The sequence below is a fragment of the Plectropomus leopardus genome, chromosome 14 (genome assembly GCF_026936395.1).
Source record: "Plectropomus leopardus strain MGB_pleo_1.0 chromosome 14, ASM2693639v1, whole genome shotgun sequence".
Lineage (NCBI taxonomy): Eukaryota > Metazoa > Chordata > Actinopteri > Perciformes > Serranidae > Plectropomus > Plectropomus leopardus.
Genome location: NC_142189.1, coordinates 27046052 through 27068844, shown reverse-complemented (window position 1 = coordinate 27068844; position 22793 = coordinate 27046052). Strand labels below are relative to the sequence as shown.

Below are 22793 nucleotides of genomic sequence, written 5' to 3'. Positions count from 1 at the left end.
GGAGAAAGGCTGGTGCTGTGGAGGAGCGAGGTACTTAGAAGCCAAGGCCACTATTAGCAGACAGCCTGTCATTCAAAGCATTCATCTCTTAATTATGCGCAACTTTAAGCCTTCGTCATAAATGTTGAAATTAGCTGTAGAGACCAAACTCGTTGTATGGAACTGGCTGTAAACATGTTTATTTCTGTGGTAAAGTTGGGCATTTTAGCATGAGGGTCTATGGAGATTGACTTACTCTTGGAGCCCGCCTCAAGTGGCCACTTGAGGAAGTGCAGTTTTTGGCACTTCTGTGTTGGCAGCATTTTTCAGCCCCGAAAATCGCTGCCTGGATATAAGTAAGCATGACTGACAGCCATGCTAGCAGCTCTATGAGGCGGCACAGCTGAGCTTTGAGCTTAATACTAAAGTCAGTATGCAAACAATGATAAATGATAATTAGCAGGTAATATTTACACTAAGTTTATCGTGTTGGCATGCTACAACATTTGCTAATTAGCAGAACACAAAGGACAGCTTAGTCTGATGGGTGCGCTATTAGTTTTGCAAACATTTGATAATAAAGCATAGGCTATGTAAGAAGAAAAGTTTGACCTGGTGGTGGTGCTAAACCACCACCAGGTCAAACCACCAAAATTAATACAACTCAACCAGAGGGGGACATAAATGCCTGTAACAATGTTTGTGGAAGGTCAATTTTTCGGAGCTTTTGCACTGAGAATAAAGGTATCAATCACATTGGCTAACACAGACATCATACCATGTGTTGCAAAAGTCACTAATTCGTTAGAGATGCAGAGGACACTGACATGAATGATTATTTACTAAAAGTAATTAAGATGATAATCAAGAAATCAAACCAGAAAAGTTTACATTAGCTCGCCACATTCTGAGGTAAAACCTGAGTGTGTGTGTTTGTATGTGTGCTTAGGGCCAGGTGAAGCCCTTTTCTACCTCTGTATCTCTCACATACAACATTGCTTTCTCTCTCTTCCTTTGCTTGTCATTCCTTGACATCTCTCCTGTAGGCATACATTACCTTTCTGGCTCACTGTCTCTCTCCTTTCTTTTGCCTCTTGCTCCAGGGAGCCACCCACACCAATTGGCAGACGGCGTATGATCCTCTAACACACACACACACATACACAGACACACACACAGACACGCACACACACTCACCTACACCATATAGTGCAGATGACTGCAAGCTGAAAGTACCATCTTGTGTGTGTGTATGTGTGTGTGTATATGTACACCAAGTCCAGAAGGCCCTTGAAATATGCACAGCAGTCCCATGCATAATACATGGGCACAGCAGGAGAAAAGAACTTGTGAGCCGAGTGGATCTCCACCTCTCCATCTCTCCACTCCACCCCTCCCCTCCTCCTCTCCTCTCCTCTCCCCCCTCTCTCCATCACACTGTCTGCTGCTGCTGTGCATATGTTTTAAATAACAACTGTCTCTCAGGGTCATTTGTGGGTCAGAAATTATGATGGAGGGAATGCATGAGGGCTGGAGAGATAGAAAGATAGATGGCAGCGGGAAAGGGAATGAGGCGAGACTGCACGGTCACAAAGAAAGACAGGCATTTTTATGCTTGGCAGAAGAATAGCAGAGGAACATAAGATGAAGAGATAGGAGACGAATGATTCAATGCTTTCAGTCAGCTGAGGCCTGACCACCCAGCAGTTTCAGTAGAGTCACTGACTGTCAAAAGGTCAGAAGAAACCACAGGATGTTGAGCGGTGGTAACCTACCAGCGGTTTGAGCATTTACCTCCGGAAAGTCAGCGGTAATGTTCTCAGAAACTATGCACTGCACATGCACATGACCAAAAGTCACTGATTCAGAAACTGGAGAGGCTGCTTTAAAGGGATACTTTGCTGATTTTCAACCAGCTCTGTATCATAACAAACTGGATAGTATGTGTACATAAACTTTGTTAAACTTCCCTCCAACTTACCAGCACCCAAAGCTCCCTGTTCATTTGCCAGCAAAACAAGGTCCCCAGGGACACAGCTGTGCCTTGCTACCAATTTTTTCAAGTGGCCACTCATGGTATTGCAGCCAAAAAAATCCTCTGTCGGCCAAAGAGACGCTGTCAAAATGTTGCCAGAAAACTGCTAACAAGGTCAATTACAGCTCTTTCTATTATGATTTTTTTGACCTCTGAAGGTTTTACATTTGCAAAACTTTCCTTAAAACCATAAAAATTATTTAAAAATCCGTAATGTCATTACAACGTAAAGTCTACAAGCCAAACAAGATGTCATAGATTGAGTAAGATACAAAAAAAACACATACCAAAGAAATAAGCCCAGAGCCTTGAAACATTTTTTTGGCATTTTCACAGGAGAGAAGTTCCCCAGGATAAAAAAGGAACCATTCCAGGGTCTGGTATCTAGATATTATTACACATCTATGAGCCAAACATGTCACCAGGTGGACTTTTGCTGGCTCTTGGGCTACTACTCCAATTAAAGATTGTACTACCTCATTTTTGAAAGCCCGCTGCTGCCATGAACATATAAAGTATAGAGGCCAAACTCTCTCTCTCTCTCTCTTTCTGTCTCTCTCTCTCTCTCTCAACAGGAAGTTGGTGCCACACTGTACTATGAAAAATGGAGGGTAAAAGAAAAATTATCTCAACATATTTGAGCTTACTGTTTAATTGTAAAACAAGATTGTTCCCTATATTGTTCTTGGACAAGCAACTCGTATCGCTTCACTTGGTAGTGGGAGTGTTTACGGCACAGTGGTTTCTGGTAGTTGGATGTTTTCTTTCCCTCACCTGAAAAACGAAGCCAATACGGATACCGACCTTAGTATTAAGCCAAAAAAAGCACCTGTTTACATATTAATAAGGCTTACACCTGGAACATACTGCCTGAGTGAGCAGCGCATGAATGTCTCGGAACCTGCTGTATTTTTTTCCAGCGCCCATGTTAACAAGTTAGAACACCACACTGCCCACATGAGCAGAGCGAAGTCAGGCACATCTCATCCGCTTCTCAGCTGCGGCACATCTGGAGTAACGGTGTCTCGCAGCACACGGGCGGTTGACAGCAGAAATAGACAGTGAAAATGGTGTTTTGAAGCATATTGACTCTCAGATTATGCAGTTTCAGTTTCTCCATCTGCCACAGACATAAGGAAATACGAATATCTGTTTTACTACACCTTTCCTGTTTAAGTTTCAAAACAAAATCCCTCTGACCACGTTTTTGTTGACAGAATCCCTTCAGCTGTTGACACAAGGCATTTTATTGTGAAATATTTGCAGGAATGTGTTACTGACAATGCAGGAGCTTACACGGCTGCATAAATGAGTAGAATATGTGCTTAGTAGTCTTTTATCTGCTGCATACACAGCCTAGTTTTATGACGAAAAAAAACAACAGTAAAATACATTTTTAAGTTCTTGAGTGTGTGGTTGCTGTCTTTTCTTATTTAACCTTTAAAAACAATACTCATGATTATCATTATGGATGTTCAAATCATTTCTTTTGGCCACAATTCCAATCTATGTCCTTTAGTATTGGGTATCTTTTGAAACTGAGTCCTACCCCAAACTAACAATTACCTAAATGTTGTTTGAAATAACAGCCTGAGCCTACTTCATCTGGACCACCTTAGTACTCACAAACTAATTACTTCAAACACTGGTTAAATGATGCTAAGTTTATAAACTGTTGATTTAATACTAGCGAAAGTTTAACTAGAAGGATGCAACTCTTGAAATCGAGGTGACAAGATCAGTTGGAGAGAACACATGTCACTGTGGAGGAGTTGTTGGATCTGTAAAAACACTCAGTCCACTCTAATTGTTCAGAGGCTTTAACCAGACCACAAACAAGTTTTGCCTTTGCCTGCCATCAACTTACTCTCTGAATTGACTGTAATTAACGACAGCTGATATGACCTGTTACTGGAGATGTCTATCATCTCAGCCGCTAAAATCGACGGTCTGCAGCGGTTAAAACTGAGAAGCTGCTGTTTTGTACACTGATCTTTGCTAATGAGACAGCGATTCATTACTGTCAGAGTTTAGTGAATTCTGCCAACTCGAGTGTCAGAACAGAGTCAATCACTGGCGCAACCAAATCATTTTTCACACACACGTGAAGGAATACACACACTGCAGATCCCGGCTACAACACTAACAGGCTGAGGTGGACAAAACACAGTAGAGTTCAGCAAAGGAAAAATCGATTTTGATCAGCTTTATTTCAGCTGACATAATCCATTACACTAAAGCCCCAAAACCGCTCCTTAGGGTGAGCTTGGGACAACTCTAATCATTATTATTTCATCAATACACCTTATCTAGAATTATAAGAAATACTGTATTTTTCATGTCCTCTGCCAGGTACACTACAGTCAATGAACCTGCACAGCAGCCACCGCTCACTGAACTTCCTACAGACTACATGTCATGACTCATGTTTCACCTTAACATTTAACATTGCCCTTAACCATCCTTTGTGATGTCAAGACATCAGATTCATATGCCGTCCAAGAAATAAAAAGTGTGCAACCTGGTCATACAGTCATTCAGTAATACGTAAGTACAAAAGAACTCTAAAGCAACAACAGAGCATCCTCTTGATGGCTGCTGACAGCACTGTTGAAACAGGATTGTAGCAGCGAGTAAAAACAGAAACTGGTAGTGCTTCTGTGCCCTCTAACAGTTTGGTTTGAAGTTAGGAAAATTTTGATACAAGGCTAAATTTGTAAAAATGTGTACCCTGCCAACCTCTGCGTACAAAGAGGCAGTGGAAAAAAGGGCAAATGCCAGCATGAGGTTTGATTTGGGGGCTCCACAATTGATGATTTGAATCATCTATGTCAAGGAGCCCGCCCTAATTTTGGCTCAGTGAACAGCTTAAAAGTGTGTGTGATGGAGGCTATGTGTCTTTGGTGGGGGATATTTGTAGTATTCTTGACGGCTGGTGTGTGAAACTTGTAAGTCTAATTTTGACCTGCAACTGATTGCAGGCTTTGTTTCTTTTTTGTTCCATGTGAAATACACTCTGTTGTAACTATTAACATACAATTTTACTTAAACATACTACAAAGCTGTTGAGTTAACAATGTCCTCTCAAGATCCACTTAAGCTGAGCCCAGACTAGAAGGAACCAAACCGATTTTGAAATTGGTCTGCTTCACACACATATGGAGAAACTTCACAGACAATAGTCTTTATAATCTTGTACATGCACACATGACATGATTTGAAAAGATCACACACTTCAGCATATTAATACGATTATTATGCCAGAAGCAACATGAATGCACCACCTCACCAGGTCTGGGGAAGCAAAACAAAGACTGTCGTGGTGTGACAACTTGAGGTAATGTTAAAGATATACTACGCTATAGGCTTGGGCGGTATTACGGTATACCAGGGTATTTAGAAAACCGGAAGGTATGTTTTTCCAATACTGTCATAAATACCGGCGCTCCTCTTTCTGTTAAACTCACTGTATGCAGTGCAAAACATGCACCACCACAGCTCAGTCTCCGGTCTCTACTGGTGGAACAGGCAGCTGAACTGAAAGACACCGCGACACCGGGTTGTGCAGGGATAAGTTACAGGACTGTAAACAGCCTGTGGCCAGCAACGGCAAAGAGAGACTGTGGGGATTAATGACATGTTTTTTTTTTTTTAATCTAAATGTGTGAATTAAGGATTTATTTCCACCAATCCGGAGCTGGTGATTGTTGGAATAGTGGACTTGCTAACTAGATTACTAGCAAGAGTAACCAAGATGGTTTGGGTTAGTTTGACTTTGCCGCGTAGCCCCGCTCACTTGTACCGGCATATACCATATACAGTTGTGAAATTTTAGGAAGGTATGAAATATTACATACTTCCCAAGCCTACAGATAAATGTATTTTACTGATTATAAACATGCTCAGCAGCAAAAGTGAAAATAAAAAGCCAACCCCAGAGTCACTCTTGTCTGGAGTTTAACCTTGCTGTATTTGCCTTTTTTGGGACTATGTCTCTTTGATTCCTGCTGCTTACAGTCAGGCATGTTGTATTTTTTTACAGCCCCAACCACACCTGAGTGCTGTGGGGATCCACACCCATTAACATCCTGACAACAGAAAATAAGAAAATAAAAGAAAAAACAGGCAGAGGGCAGACACTGCAGAAAAATATGCCACCACACACTTCTAGTGGGTCATTCGTGATGATTGAGAGGGATTACATCTGCACGAGCATATATATTGTTTTTTTTTATGAAAATCCTGTATAGTATATGTAAAGAATATAAAGAAAAAAGCAGAAGTTTAAATAAGACTGGATGAGAATATGGTTGGGGAGACGTATTCCTCAGTGAGAACAGAGACTTTAATCGTAAGTTTTAATATCTGTCAACAGTAGTATACTCACTAATGTTGGCCTCAAGAGATAGACTGGAGACTATTACTTGCTCCATACTCATGTTATCATAACCGTTATTATCTAGATTTTAAATCCTAAATATCAAACATGTTTAAAATTACCAGAGCGGATCTGTAAACTGTAAAACCAAAACCAAGTAAAACAAAAAATAAATTCCTGTCTCCAGTTGTCGTGAAGGGTAAACCAGAGATAAAGTTTTCAACTATACTATACAGCCTTCAATGAGAGATGAAGATAACTCAGTTGTCGTGGTACCGAAGATGAAAATAATGAAAACGTTGAACATGACACCTAAGCAAAGGTACTCTGCTGATGCAGACAGTATGATTAACTTGAAAACTCTGGCACAAAGACATGAGTGGACCTTGAGTGGGCATCATTTTGTCCACAGCAATTTCCAGGGTCAAGAATGAACTGTCAAGCTAAGAGGTTCTTCCAACTGCATGCAGATCATGCAAGGACAAAGTCAATGAAAAATGAGCACCAAAGCTCAAATAATGATGAATCTACTACAACAGTAAAGGCACTGACACACAGTGATTTTCTGCACATCAGAGGTGAACATGAACAAATTAGTCATACATAAGTATGTACGGTGAGTGACTTACGATGAGCTGTTTGAGGCCTGTGAAGGACTGTTCCACAGAGTTGGCGGTGAGGACCTGGCGCTTCATTGCAGCTGGTTCTCCAAGGAAACGAAGCATTAAGTCTTTCACAGCGTCGCCCTGCAGCAAAATGCACACACACAGCGAAATTATACATCATGCAAAAGGCCGTAATGGATGTGCACAAGTAGGAGACCTGAAATTTGTCATGCTGGTGTTTACACAAAGACCCTGAGTACTACCTGCAGGATTAAAAACATCAGCTCAGTACTTACTCTATGTTAAATGAAGTGGATTGGGGGAAAAAAAAAAAGAACTTGATCTGGACAACCCGAGATCTGGACAGAATTAAAATCAATAAAACAATATCAGCTCAAACAGGAGCGGAACAAAGAACAAACTGCAGAAATTGCTATCTTTAATCCAGCTTTAGAGTGGATCTAATTTGTTTGCTGAAAACTGACTCTTAGTGGGCAAAAACACCAAGATGACGGAAAAAAGTCCTTGATTTTTATTCATTTATTCAAGCAGGCATTCAAACACACTGAGGGGATAATGAACACAATCTAAGCTGGGAGGTGGACGTACACCATAAGATTCAATTGAATAAATAACTGAATTGATGTTTCATCAGAGTTGTTATTACAGATAAATGTTACTGTTGAAGGAGCTCAGAGGATGTTTATGAGAAAAAAACATGATATGCTGACACAGGAGCAAAGGAAGGGTGTGTTTATGTGTGTGTATAGTAAAGTAAAGCAGTAAACTGTCTCTCCATGCTATCTGTTGTGCCAGAGCAGGAGACTGAAACCGCTGACTTTCTTTGCCAGACAAAAGAAGATCATAAAATGGTAGAATTTGTTCAAATAAGAATGATTAAGGTGGAGCCTGAGGCTAATAAATGTCTTGCCATAACTGATCAGACGTTTTTTTTGACAAATTACTGCAATCTTTTAATGTACGAAATGAGCATAAAAAATGCACAAAAAGTGCCTTGCAAGTGTTTCCATCATTGGCATCAAGGTTGTTACCTTGGGTCCTCGCTGTCATAGAAAACGTGTCAAAGCTTTCTTATCAGAACCCTAGTGTCGTTATGATGAGCTGATCATCGAAAATTAATCAGCAACAATTTTGACAACCAATGTGGTTATTTAAAGGTCCAGTGTGTAGGATTTAGGGGAATATAATAGGAGAAACTGAATATAATATTATTAGTTTTTTGTATATAATCACCTGAAAACTAAAATGGTTGTGTTTTCATTAATTTAGAATAAGCCACTCATGTCTACATAGGGAGCATCAGAGTCCCCCAAATTAAACTATTATTTTCCTACAGTAGCCCAGAATGGACAAACCAAACACTGGCTCTAGTTAGGGCCAATCGTGTTTTTGCATCTGCCTCTGTAGCTTGCAGCCCCTCTGCGATGAGAGCCTCACACAAAAACACTGATTTTGTAAGGTGAAACTGCTTTTTTTTTTAGTGTTTTTACCCAATTAAATCACCTTGTCTGTTTGTTTGGGAGAGGAGGAGACCTCTGTGGATAATTCAGCTCCTCGTAAAAAAAACCCTGAACGTCTGGATCAAAATTTAGGAGAGTAAACATTAAGTTATCAGAGAAAAAAAAAAAAAGGTGAGCACAAATTTGCAGGTTCTGGGAAAGCAGGCCCATCTGCTGTGAGCCAAACAGGGTAGTAGAAACACTGATTTTTAACATAAGACTGCTTTACTCAGTGATTTTACCAGCGTAAATCAACCGGGCCAATTGTTTTGGAAAAGAAAGAGACCTCTGCAAATAATTCGGCTCCTAGAAAAAAAACCTTGTCAACACTGTAGGAACTCTAATCAGTCTGTAATCTTTACCACTTAATGCCACTAACTCTCCCTAAACCTTATACACTGTTTCTTTAAACAAGAATAAACCTGAATATTTTCAGGTGTGAGAGTCTAAACTTTGATGATTTTCTACTTTGTGTGGTTTTTTTTTATAAATTTAAATTAAATTTGGGTTTGGGTTTAACTTGGATGGCTGTTCTCTAAGTGTGGCCATGGGCTCTTAAAACTTGGAATAGGTATTATTGTTGATTAATTGCCATGTAAACTAACCACTAGTTGCAGCCTAAATATTGTAGTAATGATAACAATTCCTGTTTCAGATATCAGCTGTGGAGACAATGCAAGAAATATTTTTTTTCTTTTCTTTAATTTAAACAACACAGTTTTGTGTAACAGTGACTCAAAAACACCATTTCATTATATAGGATTCAAATCAAGCCTTGTTTTAGTAGTGTGTGTGTGTGTGTGTGTGTATATATATATATATATATATATATATATATATATATATATATATATATATATATAAAGGGCTACTTCGCTGATTTAGTACTGCACTTTCACAAAGTTGGTTTGGGAGCTTCGCAAAAGACTGATTTCTTTAAAAGCAATGGTCAAAAAGGAGGAAGCAGAGGCCAAGGTATCTTGATTTTTTGTGTTCCCTAGTATGGCTCAAGTACCAAAGACAACAGATCCTACATATCACATTATGCTTAATATATGCTTTATTAGAGACCCCTTTTATGGTAGGGCCTATAAACATCAAGGCTCTTTTGGGGGGGAATAGAAAACATAGGATCATATAGATGTCAAAGCAGGCTGAGTACACTTCCCATAATAAGTTAATTGAATTTCAAGTTTTACATTGGTGAATGTCCCTTATAGCATAAGGCATCCATCCCCTGCATCTTTTCCCATTTTTAAAAAGGAAAGATTGCTCCCAGAGCTTTCTAAATACATGTTGTATGATAAGAATTTACTCTGTATGTGCGTGTCTCACCTGAAGGTTGTCAAACTTGAGTCCAGGCATGGTGAGTCTGTTGGTCTCCACATAAGCAGGGCTGTACTGCTGAGTAGCCACAGAGATCAGCGCCTTCCTGGTCTCCTCAGATGGCAGCCAGGCATCATGACGCCGGTCGACCTCACTCAGGCTCAGCGCTGTCGCAAATGGATCATCGCTGCCAGAAAACACAGCCTGGAGCTGGTTAAAGGGCTGGGCAGCTGGGGCAGGGGCTTGAGTTGGAGCTGGGGCTGCCTGGGGTGGAGGAGGCTGGGGCTTGGTGGTGGCTACCGTAGGGGCAGGACTAAACACTGAACTAGGGGTAGGAGCACCTGAGTCCAGAGGTCCTCCTGGGGTGGAGATGGAGGAGGAAGTGGAAGACAGCTGGCGCTCAGGGGTGGGGACTATGGGTGCTGGGCTGGGACCAGGAGGGACCTCAGCATTTGGGTTTGAAACAGAGATAAAGGAGGAGGGGACGGTGAAGGAATCAAAAAAGTCAGAGGCTGGATTGACCTGTCCATTGTCAGTGAAGAACTTACTGAGGCTGGGGCTGGGCTGACACACAAGGGGAGCCGTCAGTTTACTGGGGGTCACTACCTCATCATGTCCTCCACCACTTCCCATGCTGAAGCTGGGGGACTTGATGAGGGTGGGCTGGAAGCCATCGGGCACCAGAGACTTCGGCTGGGTGCCCTGGCTGAATATGGTGCACACCGGCACAGGTTCGTCTTTTGGGCTTGTCCCTTTAACTTCTTGTGGTGCTGGCTCCTCACTTTTAAGATCAGATGGGCTCTGCACATTTTCTTGAGGTGAAAGAGAGGCTGTGACCTGCTCCTGTGTGTCGGTCTGCTCCTTTGTGTCCTCGTCTTCTTTTTCCACGGAACCGTCTTTCTCCTGCTCTTCAACTGAAACTGTAATCTCAGTTGTATTCTGTCCAATTTCACTGTCTTCCTCTTTGTCGCCTGATGTCTCTTGTGCATTCTCCTCCTCCTCTCCTCCATCCAGAAAGGAGTCCATGGGAGCTACATCGTCCTCCTCGCTGTTATTAGGTGAGTCAGAAATCATAACACTCTCCATCATCTGGTCATTGAGCTTGTCCATGAGGCTCTCCGAAGGTGTGGCGCTGCTGTCCTCCTGAGGGGTAGCGAAGTCCCCGCCCAAGTCGATGCTGTCCTCCTGGGGAATGAGGTTTTCTCTGGAAGGGGTCTGGCTGGTGGCTGGCTCTGGAGGGTCTGGGCCGGGGGCTTCCTTGGTTACATCCTCCACTGTAATGTCCAAGGTGACTGGCCGCTGAGCAGGAGCCTCCCCACTATCCATATTACTGCTCTGGACGATTTAACACAGGGAGAAATAACATTAACCTTTTCATGTTATGCCAACAGTAACAGACTGATATGCTACATGTTAATTTACAACACTGTGCAGCATCTTTCAAGTCATTTCCTGTCATTCTAAGCAAACACTTTTTTTTACAAGCTATTATCGTCAGCATTAAACTACACGTACAAAGCATTAGTAGGCTTGATGCCGTTTATTTCTGCTTAAAGTGCTGTCACGAGAGAGCCGTCAGCCGAGTTATCAGAGGCTTGTTGACGGTTTGGTTCTGGCTAAGTTGCTAATGCTACATTAGCCAGTTGGCTATCGTAAGCTAACTTAGCTGAGCAGCTGGTTGCAAATGTAAAACAAATGCTCGAATAATGCTGTCCTCGCTTTGAAAACCACGAAACATATTAATGTTACCGTGCTATTACGCCACAACGTAAAGACAGACAACAAATAAAAAACGAATCAGGGGAATATTTCTTACCTTTCTGCAGTCTGACAGATACAACTCTACTGCGCATGCGCTGATCCAAACAAAATCCACATGTACGGTGGTCCAGAGCAGACAAATTTCATGTCGACGTCTCTTTTAGTATTCTCGACTTCTTCTACGTACTTAAAAAAGACTACATAGAGTTGCAAGACTGTCGTTACGCACAATTTTAGTCGCACGCTTCGGTTTTTACGATTTTGAAATCGCGGAAGTAAAGCTGTTGTGTTGTGTTTTGTGCAGTACGTAGCACAGTTACATTATATTTATGGTGCTTTTATCGTAACACTACGTCTTTACAAATATACCAGAAAACTCTGACTCTGGCAACAGACACAGCACAAAATGGAGGACGACGCTCCCGTTATTTATGGTCTCGAATTTCAGGTACTGTCACACCATTTATTACCATTTACCTGAGTGGAAACTACCTATATCTGTGCTATTCTGTTTTTCTTGGCTACTCCGTCACTCCGTTCGCTTGTATATTGTAGTGCTGTCTGTTATTGTAGCAATTATCATTTCCCCATTAAATTATTGCATTATTTTTTTCTCATAAAAACGTTTTTATATGAATGAGCAGTCGTGTTATTTTGTGTGTCCTAGGCACGAGCTCTTACTGCCCAGACAGCTGAAACTGATGCCATTCGTTTCCTTGTGGGCACACAGTCACTGAAATTTGACAATCAGGTAAGAGAGTTCATGACAGACATCTCATATCATTTAAAGCCGGATGGGAAGGAAGTTATCTGCAACAGGAGGAAATAGAGTAGGCGTAAGTATGTATGTATGTATGTAGGCATATGAGGCTGCACAGAGTTTTACTTGGACTATTTGTTGCTAACGTTGATGAGAGTAGAGCTTTTTCTTACAAGCAATTACAATATTGATATTTCAGAAATATAATTAATCAAAAAGTGGGTAGAATAAACTTAATTATGTGTTTATGTGAAAGGAAGCGGGACAGATAAACATTAACAGTTACAGAAGCATTGTCAGATGTGCTAGCTGAAGCTAATTTCCAACACCAGTGCCTTGATGGGCATTGATAGTTCAAATAATCATTTATATGATGTGTTACAGTTTGAAATCTAAAGAGTGGTCCATATTATTATCAAAAACAAGAAGAGCTATCTGTGACATCTATGAATCAGAATCAGAAAGAATCAGAATCAGAAAAGATTTATTGCCAGGTATAGTTAACACAATACGAGGAATTTGTTCTCGTGGTTTGGTGCAACATAAATATAGAAAAAAAAGAAAACAGATAAAATAGAAGATACAAATATAAAGTATAAAATATAACAATATAAAAGGTACAAGTCTAGTATTGATATTTACATTGAAATTCACATTTATACACACATTTATGTTGTCATCAATATCAATTTCTAGATACATACTGATACTGAATATTTGAAATGATTTCAATACTTATTTTCCACACTATCAGTACACTACCAGCTGCGCTTTTCGCTTTCTCTTATACTACAGTCAATTTGCTGTTTTCTGTTACTAACTAAGAAAAGAAAAGTCATTGTTGTCATGTTGTAACCTTATTATATTACAACAAAAGAAAAAATACAAATTTTAAATTGTATGCCCTCAATTTCAATTTTTCCCATGATATCCAAAATGCTATTGAATTTTGATATTTTTTTTTTCCAGGTATTGTCTCAAAGGTAGGAATTTCAGAATCTTGATAGCAGAAATTACAACACAAACAAACATGATAACACACAAATAAACCAACAAAACAGAGTGCAAAAATATTTATAGCATTATCTTAATATACAAATAATAACTAGTCAGTGTCATATATACAGTTCTGGGGAATCTGCCTTGAGCTGTTAGGTAGTGAATTGGAAAGGGTTGTGTCTTTGACCCTTTGAAACCTGAGCAAATTGGCTGGATTTTTGTTGAAAAAAAAAGAAAACAAAAACATGGGGGAAAAAACTGGATTAAGGTGCTTTAAAATTATAATAATTCTGTAACACAATTTATAATATGTAATTATATTATTATAAATATATTTCATTCCTGCCCTTTTTCTTTTTTTTTCCCTTGACATTTTCCCTAGTTTTTCTAAAAAAAAAAACTATTTTCTAAATCTTACCAAGTTGCTCTTTTTTGCCATTTTTGAAGAAAATTGCACAAATTTGCTGCGGGCTCGAAGGTTAAAATTTTGAAGGGCTTCTTAAAGCAGCAAGAAAAGTGGTGAAAAGGGATAAGCGAGAGTGCAGTTTGTTAAAAATCTTACAGCATTTAATTACACAACTTCCTTCTGATTTACGTCAGGTAGAGTGGCTGCATGATGAAGGTTAGTTTTGAAAGTGTTAAAAATAGGGGAAGCAGGGGTGCCGGGTGGCTCAGTGGATAGAGTGGGCGCCCCATGTTCAGAGGCTGCGTCCTCGCTGCAGCGGCTGCAGGTTGGATTCCAGCCTCGGCCCGTTGCTGCATGTCGTCCCCTCTCTCTCTCTCCATTTCACACTTAAAACCGTCCTATCAATTAAAGGCAAACCCCCAAAAATATAATCTTAAAAAAAACATTAAATATAGGTGGAGCTACATTTCACACTTTTGTTTGAATGTGTGTGATGTTGGAGTAATTAATTAATTAAGTAAGTAATAGCATTGTGAAAACTGAGTAGGTTATACTTCTTTTGGATATTACAATTATTAAATCTTAGTGTTTGTTTGTCCAGAAGTTTACTTGGCTGTAAAAGGAAGTAACGGCGGAGGTTGATGCCTGAGACCAAGAGGTTAGAATAAGAATGAGAAAAAAATCATTGCGTGTATAAATATCAGAGCTGTGCTAAATGGTAAGCAGTGTATAATTTGCCTAAAGGTTTGAAGATTAGCCCAAACAGTTCCACTAATACATTTTTTATGTGTTTTTCAGACCTTCGCAAAGAATCCACGTTACAGTTTAAGTTTTCTTTCCAAGGTCAAAAGATCTCAAGTACATAAGGGTTATTTGTTCTTCTAAAACTTAAATGTAAAGCTGTTTATTTAATCAATAGCAGATGATTAAATTCTTGTTCATAGTAGTATAACATGTAGTATAGAGTGAGAAAAGTCAGAGTTATTGAGACAGGATGAAATAAAGCCATGAATAACTTCCTCCAGGTCAGAGAGGCAGACAGACTAGTTTTTGTATCTCTGTTAAATGATAAAAGCACGACCAAATAACCTCTTGCATCGCGTTTCACTTTTAAAATTCAGATGAGAGTCAAAGATGACTCTTAGGTTTCTGCAGAAGAGTATGATGCGGGCCAACATGATGACATGCAGTTGGAGGGGCCAATTAAATAAATAAATAAAAAACTCCTAACCATCACTGAGCTGGAGGAAGTTTGGAGTTAAACACTGAATTTTGGCATAAAACCTAAGACCTTGACCGAAGACCTGACAGCTGTAGTTTCAGTCAGGAGATTTATTTGTGGTCACCTTTGACTTTTTTCTTTAGGCAGTCAGGATTTAAGTGCAGAAAGGATGAGCTACGTTCTGTTAGGGTGTTGTCATACAATACAGCTTAATCCTGCAATTAGGAGAAAGTGCTTACAGCTGCTTGAATAGACCCAAATTGCCAAAGTGCACAGAAAGACAACAGTCCACTCCCTCCTGCCTTAAGAATATTTTATTCCTAAAGGAATTCCTCATATTTGAGATCTAAGTTTCACGGACTAAAAAGCATATGAAGTTTGAATAATTGCAAAGAGTGGCCCATTGTGGTTACCTCTACAAGAAAAAGATTTAAAAACAAAGTGCTTAAGAAGGTTCATATTGACAAATAAATGTTAAATATTCAAATACCGAATAAATGAAAAACCTTGACTCAGCATTAAAACCAACCACCTAAACGAAAAAGAATAATTAACAAGTATAGTATTTACAAATGGGCATTTTTTTCTGTAACCTTGTATTGCGGGTAAACTGAAGCTCATTCATTTTCTTTCTCCATTCATACTATTCATTGCCAGTCCTAAAGCAACACCTGCCAAGGCTGCCATTAAGTGCATATTTGGTCTTGAATAGTTCTTTATCTTTTGATAGGAAAATAGATAACACATATTCTGTTGTATTTTTCTTTGGTTTGATAGAGGAATTGTCTTTGTGGAGTGTTTATGTGTGTGTGCTTTTGATTCAAGTCTTGGGAATAGAATAGTTTAATTATTAATTAGTCTGACAATAACATTTTTGCTTAATCAATTTAGTGTTGAAACAATTAGAGTGTAAACAGTGAAAGGTTATTTCCAACAATTTTGATAATTGATTTTTTGTTATGAAACAATGCAGAATATTTGTTGCTTCTCAACTCTTAAAGGGAAACTTTGCTATTTTCAACCTGGACCCTGTTTTTCCATGTTTAAGTGGCTAATGAAGGTAACAATTTTTGAAATTGATCCAATATATTTAGTGAGAGCGCTACAGCCAGCAGCCTCAAAACAGGCTCGAATGTTACCACTAGGGTCAATTATGCATCGTTGATGTATGTCTGATAAAGGTTTTCTTTACCTTCCCGGTCTGTTTGTTGTCTTGCTCAAGGAGAAGTTTCTTTCTGAAATCTTGCAAGAGGTGACCTGTTGCAGGAAGACAACAATGAAAGCATAAGTGAGAGTTGAAGTGCCTGGAAGGATCTGTTGTGTTGGCGTACAGAAAGCCAAACTTAGTGTTATCTAAAAGATTCTTAGTGTCATGGCTGGATATTCAACTGAATTTTAAAAAATGTGAAAAAGTCAGCAGCATTTCAGAAAAAGACTTCTCTTTGAGTGAGACTCTGTCACACACACTTACAAATAAACTGGATCAAGCAAAATGTAAAGAAAAATGTTACATTTCTCTGTAGGGATCCTTTCTGTAATAGTGTCAAACATGTATAAGCTGCCCAGAGTGGTTACATTGCAGCTTTGTTGCTGCAGCCCTCTTGTTCAATGTTAAATTGTTGTCTCTATTAGTCACTTAGACACATAACATGGCAAAAATGGGATCCAGGTTGAAAAATACCAGAGTTTCCCCTCAGATGTGAAGATATCCTGCTTTGCTCTGATTTGCATTATTCTTAATGGAATATCTAAGCAGGACGAAACACTGTTACCTTGGGATTCTTTCTTGTGATTATTTTTTGCAGCTATATTCTGACATTTTATGAACCAAACAATTAATTCTAAGGGGAAATCAACCGAATAGTAAATAAGCACAGTGATCATTAGTTATAGCTTTAAGTGAATTAATTGTTTTTCACAAAATGTCAGGATATATTACAAAATGCCCATCATAGTTTCTCATGGCCAAAGTTAACATTATCTGTTTTTTTTCAGGCAACAGTTCACATTTGAGAATGTAAAACCAGCATCTCAAATGGGGAATTCTTTTTCTTGATAAAATGATTGAACTGCTGTCGTTTTCTAACTTAATTGTTCACTCTATGAAATATTCGAAAACAGTGAAAAGTGTGGCCATAATAAAAGACAGGAACAGGCTGTAAATTCTCATATTTGAGAAGCTGAAACCAGTGAATGTTTTTTTTTTTTCTTGAATAAATTGATATTAATTAAAATGTGAATTAATTTTCTGTCAGCTGACTAATTGTTTAGGTGATAAGTGATTCATCATCTTTTTTATCAGTGGAAAATCAATGTATCTAGTTGTTTCAGCTCTATTTTGGGAGCACAGACATAAGACAGACAACCTCAGTCGAGCCCTCACACATAAGCTGCAAAAGCTTTGCTGTCCTTAAATGTAGTCAGATCTGTTGCATGTGCATCCATGATGTGTGTATGGTTTCTCTGTATGTCTGAGTGTTGGTCAGGGGTTTTTTTTTGGGTGCTGTGAGCGTGTTTGCTGGAGGAGAAGTGAGAGAGAGGGGTGTGTGTGCATGCATGCACATCTTGCAGAGGTCATTATAGAGACAGATGATAGAAACAGTTGGCTCTAAACGGGGGAGAAATAATTAGCTCTCTGAGAAAGAGAGAGAGTGTGTGTGTGAGAGAGAGACACAAAGAGAGATAGACACAGAGATATATTTCTGCCTTGAAAAAAAAACGAGCCTATTTTCTGGCAGACTTCAGTGTGAAAACGGTCTGGCACTGAATACAGACGTAGTTCAATCCAAGTCTTGTGTAGCGAGTCTAATACAGAGCTTGTTGGGAATGGTGACAATGCATCCCAGTCGATCTGTGTGATTTCTTATTACACTCTGTCAGTAGCTTAATATACTCCTCCTAACACTTTCCTCCATTCTGGCATAAGAGAGCAGAGCTGAAACACAAGAAAACCAGAGGCTATTCTTCAATAGTAGTGGTAATCTAATCGTAGTACGGTCATTAGATTTATGTGATGATAAACATGCTTATTGCTCATTTATTCGTTGGTCCGTTTGCTTTAAGGCCATGGTAAACTGCATTTTTGTGATGTTTTAGATGAAAGTAGAAGAAAGTAGATTGCACTGTAAGTGGGGTACTACTCCTCCTACTAGTTAAGATTCTTATTTTTGTATTTAATTTGGATTCTGGTTCTACTTAATGTAGTCAGTGGTCTCTAATTTAATGGCAGCAGGCTGATGAGTGCAAGCAGAGCCCTGACCATATTGGAAATTCTCGCATTTTGGGGCCCACTGCAGAGTGCATGGTGTACAAGTGGGATTTTTTATTTAGAGGTGGTGCAAATCATAGGAAGTTGTTTGTTATTTTGGTGTACCAAATTGTGTGCCACTATCTCTACTAATCGAATTACAACTTCAAGGTCCATCACATGATGCCATGTGGCCAAACGGACTTTTTCCCATAGACTTACACTGTGAAAGAGACATTTTTTTAAATCTTCTAATACAATTTTTTGCGTATCACACCACCTGTGAAATGACTCATTTCCCTCCCTCACAATATAATTGTGCTATTCCTTTTCAAGTTGGCATAGGGCTAAACTGGAAGTAGGCAGCTCAGCCATTGGAAGTTTTTGTATACTTGCTCTCTCATTGATGCAAGAAGATGCTGGTAATTTTATACCCATGAAGTCGAACTTTTTTGGCTTCGTGCACCAATTAGCCACTTTCATAGGAATTAACAGGGTCTGTCTCCACTGTATCAAGTTCTTTTTATATATCAATCAGTGCGTTAACATGGCCATGAGTAAACCGTTTATGAGTTGGGTTTTAGATTATCCAGTTTATGTGTTTGAGCATTTAAACGCCATATTCAGTTTATGAGAGACCTCAATATGCTTGCTGGACTACTCCCAAAGAAACTGGGATGTACTGTATACAGGCAATAATAATAACCTGATTTCTATGTGCTCATGTAAACACCATATCCCGAATATGACACTGAATTCTTTCACTGTCATTGGCTGTAAAAGCAGGCTTGTACTGTGACCACCCGAAAAAGGTATAAGACTTTTTCCCTTTTTGTTTCCCTTGTTTCCTTCAGATCTGGTTGGATGACATAATGTATGACACTCTTTGTTTGAAAAATTTTACAAACCAACCATATGTAATAGATTATGAGAGAGCCCAAAATACATGGGTCATTGCGAAAGTGTAATCTGCAGGTTTTTTAAAGGAGGCACATCTCTTCGGCAAAAATGTTTTTTCTTTTGCAGCATTTGTGCAATGTGATCATGGAAGTTGCACCCATATTTTCGTCATGCTTTATTGTAGGGTTACGATTCATCATGCATTCATGCATTTTTTTTTAATTAATAGATTGGTCCGGCACAGTGTGGTATGTAAAGAATCTGCAAGATTTACTCAGTATAAGGCCTTTAGTTTCAATGGATTTCCATTACTTTTTGCTGATAGCTTATTTGTCATTTATTGCATGTTGTTTTACTCAAGTTATCAACTTTGAAAGCAAACAGAATTCAAACCGTTGTTGTTAAACTGTTAAAAGTATACTTCACTGACTTGTGATTTGTTTTCTGACATTATTATGTTAAAGAGCATCCAAAGCCATAAAATCTAATAGGGATCATTATTCATCTTTTAGGTTTTATTCTTTGAGATGACCCTGCATTTGAACCTCAGGTTCAGTCGGTGCAGCCCGTTTTATTCATGAAGCTCATTGTCTTTTCCACTCTGCATAAGTTTGCCGGCCAACGTTGGTTAGCTCAGTTCGTCTCAGTTTGAACTTGCAATGTGAAAAATCTTTTTTCGATGGGCATTTCAGCCCTGATGGCTTCTGCTGTATCCATAAGCCTGCTGGCCTCTCCACCTCCCATTAAGCATAATGCAGGGTGGAAATGTCTCTCTTAACTCGCAGAGCACCTCTCAAATCCCTCAGAGACCAATAGCTGGAATGACAAATAGGAGGGCACGTCGGCATGGCATTTAAGGCTGCTAACGAGATAAAGCGGCCGAGCTTGGCACCTCTCACCCGCTCGCTACTCCTCCGCCCCGCTTACTGTCATCTGTGCGGCTAAAGAGCTTTAGCGGAGAGGCCCCTGAAGTGGGGGGCCACGAGCCAGCTTGGCTTTATCCCTCCCTTACCCCCTCTTCCCAATCTCCCTCCTCTCCCCTTCCCTGCCTCGATTCCTCCCACCATCGGCACATAATTAAAAGTGCTGGGCTGGGTGCCCAAGTGGCTGAAGGCTATGAGTCACTCCCCAGGCCTGGAAGAATGAGGGATAAATCACCTGGGGGAGGAGGGCTGGAACTTCTCTCTCCCCTCACACCTGGGTTCATTCGGGGGGACCCTATTACCAGGCCCTCCAATTACCCTGTCCCGCCAGCCTGAATTTATTTGTACCGCTCCCCCACCACCATAAAATTATAACTTTGCGTAATAATTTTTTGCTCGATGCAGTCCAACCCAAGGTTAATAGCCGCCTAGCTGACTTTGAGGAGGCTGAAGGATGCTGCTGCTACGATGCTATTCTCCTCCTCCTCCTCACGCCCCCTCCTTTCATCCTCTTTTTCAGCCTGTAAAAGTAGTACAGGGAAGGGGAGTGGAAGTGCCTAGCAGGAGTTATTGTCCAGTGCAACCCCATTAACGGTCCCCCAAGGTGCTGTAAGTGTCTCTCTTATGGGAGAAACCGCCATTAATTGTCTGATCAAACCTTGAGACCCTCACTGTTTTACTGCATTGTAGGCCCTGAACTGCATTCAGTTGAGGGCCCTCATAGAATAGATTTCCATCTAATGAAAAGAACTTGGTAAGGAGGAGTTTCCATTAAGTTCTTATGGATAAAAGTTTAGCTTGTTTGTTGAACTTGTGTGCAGTAAAGTCTAGACAGCTGTTGATGCGTTTTCAAGAGCCGACGAGCCTCAGCATTACACCAGGTCAGGGAAACTAAGTGTGAGTCTTGTAGGTATGAGTCTATTGATGTATAGTAGCTCAGGTGTAACTGTTAATCCGATATGCTGATGTATAACAACTCAATTTACAAATGACTGATATTGATATCGATATATCCACTTTATTTTCCCCACCTTTTTTTAGTGATCGAGTCTTTTCTGTCGTGGAATTAGCATCATGTTATGCATACTCTTACCATGATGGCCCACCAGCAGATGGAGACATGAAATACAATGCTTTTCAGTGTATGTAATATTCATTAATTGTGCAAAATGAGAAAAACACTTTAGCTTAGCGTTGCTGTCACTTTGTCAATAAATAAAATAAAATAAAATAAATATTGGTTTGTGATATCAACAGAAATCAGCATGTTGACTGATTCCAGTATTTCATTTTAAAGCCAGTGTTGGTAGATGTTGATGATGTGCAAATATTATTGTGCATACCTAGTTTGAATACAAGCATCTGTACAAGATCTTTGTCTGTGTAAAATGCAGTCTAAATTTTTATATAAAAAAAAACATCAAATCAAGGAGCAAGAAAAGAGGACTATTAGTTTCAGCAAGCATTCTATGTCTCATCTGACAGTTTAAATAGTATTTAAGTTGATAGCCAGCCCTAGGGATGGGCAATATATTATGAGAGAAGATATCATCTTAGAGTTTGCATATCATAATGTCATCAGGTTTGTATTTTCCTATTTTCTGCATCACAGTAAAGTGATTTTCTGAACTTACCAGACTGTTCTAGCCATTCTGTTATTTGCCTTTTCCCAGTTAGTCGTTATATCTACATTACTGATGATTATTTATTAAAAACCTCATTGTGTAAATAAATTGTGAAAGTACTTACAGTTAAACCTACAATATCATCGCAATATAGATATTGAGATTTTCTCTATATAACCAAGCCCCAGCTAGCCCTTTTACAGCCTTTTTTTTTGGAATAACCAGTGTATAATAAGCATTGTTTGTGCTCACAAGCTAGCACAAAAGATTTCAGCTTATGCAAAAATTGAATTCCTGTTTATTCCACATAGTATTTGTGCTGTGTACTTCAAGGTTTCAACATAAGTTATTCTGCTTGATTTAAAAGGGATGCAATAAAACTGGAAATAAATACTCTCCACCCTTGTTATAATTTGCCTGCAGCTTCACTGTATTATATTTAAAAAATGCAAACCTCATACACAAAGAGCACATCAGAAATTCCAACACATCTGTGGGATTTGATATTTGATGGGTTGAGGGAAAAATCTGTTTTAAGATGTATCTTAAAGGAAATGTTTTTCATTTTGGGAAATAAACCTATTATATATTATGTTTTTATATCATATATAATATATTTTTCTTGCAAATTAGATGAGAAGATTGATACTTTACACACTCATGTCTGTGAGTAAAGCCCTTATCCCACTGGACAAAAAACCCACTAACATTTGGCCTTTAATAAGAAAGGTTAAAATCAGCATTCATTCCGGGGACAAATGACTCTGCAGTCATGGGTATTTATGGGCTGCAGCTCCGATCAGCAGTGATGGAAATACAACTCTCTGGTGGACGAGCTCATTTTTGCCCCTCTTACTGCACCATGCAATGACAAGCCACCACAAAATGCTGTCCATGTTTATCCAGGCAGGGCTCGAACATTGTTCCAAATAAGTTAGCACTGAGTTTGAAAGAGAGATTGAATAACTAAGAGATATGAAGAGATGTAAAAATAAAAAAATAAAAAAAATTTCATTGGCCTCCATGCTGCTTTCTACTTTTTACTAGCCAGTTTATCGGTGTGTTCGGGAGGTCCAGCATGACACACCAGAAAAAAATAAAATAAAT

The 22793-nt window shown here is 39.4% G+C and overlaps 2 protein-coding genes across 3 annotated transcripts in view; one reads left to right on the top strand and one right to left on the bottom strand.

Annotated features, from left to right (window-relative positions):
• Positions 1-11789, bottom strand: part of trappc12 (trafficking protein particle complex subunit 12) — a 46189-nt gene extending 34400 nt beyond the window's left edge. Inside the window, exons 1-3 of one of the 2 annotated variants that reach the window (XM_042500384.2) lie at positions 11660-11789; positions 9853-11178; positions 7022-7138 (exon numbers count right to left, since the gene is read on the bottom strand). In XM_042500384.2, the coding sequence (XP_042356318.1) occupies positions 7022-7138; positions 9853-11169 (1434 nt within the window). In that variant the 5' untranslated portion in view covers positions 11170-11178; positions 11660-11789. Of the gene's footprint in view, positions 1-7021; positions 7139-9852; positions 11179-11358; positions 11384-11659 lie in introns of those variants that run through there. The other variant, XM_088087968.1, reaches the window with a different exon arrangement.
• An 89-nt stretch (positions 11790-11878) lies between these two features.
• The window catches only part of eipr1 (EARP complex and GARP complex interacting protein 1), a 69844-nt gene continuing 58929 nt past the window's right edge, over positions 11879-22793 (top strand). Inside the window, exons 1-2 of the mRNA XM_042500795.2 lie at positions 11879-12052; positions 12272-12355. Coding sequence (XP_042356729.1) covers positions 12011-12052; positions 12272-12355 — 126 coding nt within the window. The 5' untranslated portion in view covers positions 11879-12010. The remainder of the gene's footprint in view (positions 12053-12271; positions 12356-22793) is intronic.